General features: G+C 36.2%; 1 protein-coding gene across 8 annotated transcripts in view; it reads right to left on the bottom strand.

Annotated features, from left to right (window-relative positions):
- Hsf (Heat shock factor) overlaps positions 1-5,000 on the bottom strand; it is a 34,589-nt gene that overhangs the window by 1,242 nt on the left and 28,347 nt on the right. For 5 of the 8 annotated variants that reach the window (XM_043015385.2, XM_086537697.1, XM_086537700.1 and 2 more), the window contains 2 exons: positions 2,867-2,924; positions 1,861-2,437 (listed from right to left, as the gene is read on the bottom strand). In XM_043015385.2, coding sequence (XP_042871319.2) covers positions 2,133-2,437; positions 2,867-2,924 — 363 coding nt within the window. In that variant the 3' untranslated portion in view covers positions 1,861-2,132. Of the gene's footprint in view, positions 2,438-2,866; positions 2,925-5,000 lie in introns of all 8 variants that reach the window. The other 3 variants (XM_043015388.2, XM_043015386.2, XM_043015389.2) reach the window with 1 other exon arrangement.

The following is a 5,000-nucleotide window of genomic DNA, read 5'->3' as shown; positions in this document are numbered from 1 at the left end:
ACAATTACATCATCCTCTGTAAACATATGACTGGCACTAGCATTTTATGTACATACTATTTATGATACATATAGTGAATGCAAGAGCATGAGCGCACAACTGTGAGCCTGTTTTATATAGATATACTGCAATCTAACAATGCATGTAATTCCCTAGATGGAATTCATAAAGCTTCTTGCAACTTCTTCTTCTTATTATTATTGACATTAATCTACTGATGTCGTCAGTCTTTAATCATGATTGGCACTTTTCTCTCATCTTTAATATAAATTATACATTGCATGATAGCATAAACAATCAGCACTATTCTAAATGCATGCAAATAATAATAGTAATAGTAATAATAATAATAATGATAATGATAATGATAATAATAATAATAATAATAATAATAATTGTAAAAATGACAATTATAATAACAAATAACATCTAAAGAAATTGATAAAGGATAAAATTCATATGTCTTCTGGTAGGACAGGTGAAAAAAGTCTTTCAAATCATCATCAAGGGTTTCTTACACTATTTAAGACCACTTGGAAAGCATTCACACTGGCTAAGCTACAACACTGCAGTAAGTCATCAGATTTTGGAAGAGGTTCAGACTTGGAAAAATAACATTTATATTTATCACAATAATACCTCATACCCACCTCTATCCTAAAGGGGAAAAAATATAACAAAGGGGACAGGAGAGGAGAGGGAGAGAGCTTGAGAGAAAGAGAAAGAGAAAGAGAGAGAAAGAGAAAGAGAGAGAGAGAGAGAGAAAGAGAGAGAGAGAGAGAGAGAGAGAGAGAGAGAGAGAGAGAGAGAGAGAGAGAGAGAGAGAGAGAGAGAGAGAGAGAGAGAGAGAGAGAGAGAGAGAGAGAGAGAAAAGAGAGAGAGAGAGAAAAGAGAGAGAGAGAGAGAGAAAAGAGAGAGAGAGAGAAAAGAGAGAGAGAGAGAAAAGAGAGAGAGAGAAAAGAGAGAGAAGAAGGAGAGAGAAGAAAGAAAGAGAAGAGAAGAGGAGAGAGAGGAGAGGAGAGAAGAGAAGAGAAGAGAAGAGGAGAGAAGAGAAGAGAGAGGAGAGAGGAAGAGAGAGGAAGAGAGAGAAAGAGAGAAAGAGAGGAAGAGAGAGACAGAGGAAGAAAGAGAGAGAGAGAGAGAGAGAGAGAGAGAGAGAGAGAGAGAGGAAGAGAGGAAGAGAAGAAGAGAGGAAGAGAGGGAGGGAGGGAGGGAGAGAGAGGGAGAGAGGGAGAGAGGGGGAGAGAGAAAGAGAGAGAGAGAGAGACTGAGAGATCAATATATTTCTGTACAAACTTGTACAAGTATTAACTTACACATATCTGTGTATATCACATAGAACATACATGTGTGTGTGCACTTGTCTAACATGTATGCATCATATAGGTGTATAGGAGCCCTTTAACATGCAAAAGTATTAACTAGGGTATAAACTGTTACCGTTACTAAAATTTGAAACCCAAACTTTGAAGTTCTTATTTTTTCATAAAATAAGACTGCTATTTGAAGCTTTAGAATCTAGTGCTGCTGTAAAATGTTGAACCAAGAAAATGGTTACAGCTTTCTCTTTATAATCATACCAATCATATATATAATCATATATAAACACATCAGTAGATTACAATTCAAAAGGAAAGGTACTTGTGTGTTACAACTGACAACTTTTTCCTGACACCACATAAAATCATATGTTCAAATCAATGTTTTCTAAAATCTAGAAGCTGTATGACTGAGCTAGATATACCTCTAGGGAAATGCTTATCATCTATATTGACTGATCATGTCACTCAATAAGATCTACCTACAGATAATTCTAAACTAAATTTTTTGAGGAAATATATATCTGTGATTCCTTTTTTCTTTTCATACTTTTCTCTACATTTGCACTTTTATGTGAAATCATTTTCACAGAAAAAAAAAAAACTTTAAACTCATCACTTAAATATTTGTATCACAATTCCAAAAAACTAAATGCTATCATGAACTAAATTCCTGGTCCTTCAAATAAAGTCAGCAAAAACTGAGATATGTCAGTTTCCTTGAAAAATCATGATGTATGGCCTTACAAGCAACTGATATTGAAAAGAGAGGCAATGGGCATTTTTCAAGCCTAGTGTTCACTTCCAAGCTTTTCAATTACCTCGTTTCTTCCCTCTAAACACAGGCTTCGTGGAGTTGGATGGGCTAATTTGTGGGGTATTTAATTCATCATAGTCGTCCAACTCTTTTTTTATGCTCAGTCTAAGATGTTTTGCTGGTGAAGGGCCGCTTTTGTTTGAGGATTTGACAGCACTGGCACTGGACGAGGCCACTGGTGATGCATCTGGTGTGGAAGTTGAACTAGTGGGCATTGGATTATTGAGGAAACTGAGAGGGTCTTCTTCGATATCGCTTGCCAAGTCAAAGAGACTAGGATTGTACACAGAAACCTCATTCCCTGTGAAAAATGAAAAGATGTATCTCAATAAAGTGTTGCATACACAATGGGAATATCATATGGCATAATCAATTGGAGTACTTCAAATGCTGATTATTTTTCCTTGTGTAGCAAAAGTGAAGTGTAGTGTTTATCATAAAGTTGAATTACCAATATATGCAGAGATAATACATTAGCTTTCTACAATACCAAAAGAACACAGTACATGATTTTAAACACTGCTCTAAAAAAAACAAGAAAATATATAAAAACTTTAAACTTGGCACATATGGTATTTTCCTATTTTTCAACTATAGCATATAGATTTATTTCACTTTTCCTCTAAAATTATCATCATCTATCCATGTAATTTTTGAGAAAGGAGCAACCTGGAAAATCAGTATAACCTTTAATGACCTTCTAGTTCAAACAAAACATTTATTTGCTTACCACTTGCTGCAGCCATTGAATCCAGCTCGGGGATATAATTATCATCCGTATTGAACATCTGCAACAAAATATACAACGCATGTAGACATATAAATACTCATACCACATGAATGAAAGAAAATTTTAGGAATGATGCAAATATGAGAAGGAAAACATGTTATGACAAAAAAAGCCTGATGCATTGCACCAGACTTGGAATTAACTTGGAAAGGAAAAATAAACTTGTATAAACTGTCAAAATCAATTAATTTTCTCAGCTTCTCATCTGTAGGACACAATAATCTCCAAAACACAATAGAAATAAAATTATTTTTGCTTTCATAAGATATGTTGCCAGAAATCACATGATCTCCTCAAAGTGAATTTCATTTCTATTTCAATGGCATTAACCCTTTCCCGACGGGGCACTCACTACGCGAAGACCCCTATGCCAGGCGATTGCAATATTGCATTGTAATCGTCACACTGGCATGACGCCCCGGCATCGGGAGTTTGGCTGTGTCACAACAGTGTGACGCACCGTCATCATAGGGTTAACAATGGAGGACTCTATTTACTACCCATTACACCAGGCTCTTACTGAGCTTGCCATAAACCTTTTAACCTCATGTGTCTTTTAATTTATGCTCCAGGAACTCTATACTATCATTCTTATGATCTTTTCTGTATGTTATAAATATAAATTTGCATTCATTATTTTGCAAAACCTATTACTATTGGGTTACATAGCTTTTATGCTTGTAATTTGCATTACTTGTGAATAAATATATTATAGAATACACTTTTGAGATATGTCCTGTTGTGTATTTCTTTATTAATTTCTTAGAGCTAAATGGGATGTTATCTTTAGCCTTATAAGAGAACAAAGCAGACAACACTAATTAACTGTTATTGACTTGAAGAGTGCTTGATTTGATTTGATCTGAAATGGAACTTATCCAAACAAAAAATAAAAATGAATTAATTCCAAGTCTGGTTGGGACAAACAAAAGATGTATAATCAAACTGACCCTACCTCTGAAGTGACCTAAAATAAAATCATAATTTTTTTTTTCACAAGTGCTCTTTCCACAAGACGGCAAACCCATTCTTACTTCTTATAATCCTAATCTAAAATTTTAGCTCAATACAATATTCTTTGCCTCTTTTCTCTTCAAGAGGCCAATTCCTTTTTCTCTTTATATCAGATAACAAAACATATTCTTCAATAAAAAGAATGCTGTCAAAATACGCAAAAAGATTGGTAACAAACTGACTCATACACTCAAACAATCTGTTCTTCTTTTGCCCACTCACTCACTGATCCACTGACCCACCCACCCACTTACTCCATCTCAACCAAACAAAAATCTTGCAAATAAGGCATACAAAGCAACACATCATTTCCAATAATTACAGGGGAGATGTTGAGATAAGAAATTTCAGCCTTGATACTTGGTAAATGTTTCAAAATTCTGCTCCTCCTTAATTCATTGATCTATTCACAGAGGAGGGATGGAAAGAATGTTGTGAGGAGGATAAGGGGGGATAGAATGGGAATGGGAGAGAATATGAGTGGGGGAGGGGGTAGAGGATAGACAAGGAAAAGGGAAGAAGAGGATAGTGAGTAAGGATGAAAAAAAAGGAGAGAAGTTAACCCATTGCGGACGGGGCGCCTAACGACCTAACTGGTCTTCAAGGCTGGTGGTCTATGACACTAGCGGCACCGGCTAAAAATTAGAGGGCCGGAACCGGGGACGAAGGGAAAGGAGAGGGAGGGGGGAAGGAAGAGAAAAGGAAAGGAAAGAAGGGAAAAAAAAAGGGAAAGGGTTTTCTCCACCCGTTGGGTAGGGCAGACTAGGCCGAACAATATTTTCCCATAAATCCATATAAAATGCCGGCTTAGGATGACTTTGGTACCCTATAGCTCTAGAGCTAGTGCCGTTACAGCCATAATACTTCATGACTGTATGTGCGCTTCAACTGAGAGCAGATCCCGATGTTGCGTTATATATGCATTGACTCCCGTCTTTTAGGCCTAATCGGTGCCAACATGTATGTCATGACACCCGAACGCAATGGATTAATCTACACAAACAACTCCCTTATCAGTGCAATAGAAAACAATTGATGAAGGAGAATTATTATATGAAGA

This window comes from Penaeus japonicus, unplaced genomic scaffold, assembly GCF_977035675.1.
Source record: "Penaeus japonicus unplaced genomic scaffold, GWHDUDI00000001_assembly GWHDUDI00000006, whole genome shotgun sequence".
Lineage (NCBI taxonomy): Eukaryota > Metazoa > Arthropoda > Malacostraca > Decapoda > Penaeidae > Penaeus > Penaeus japonicus.
The sequence above is the reverse complement of the archived record's forward strand: the minus strand, read 5'-3'. Positions and strand labels throughout refer to the sequence as shown.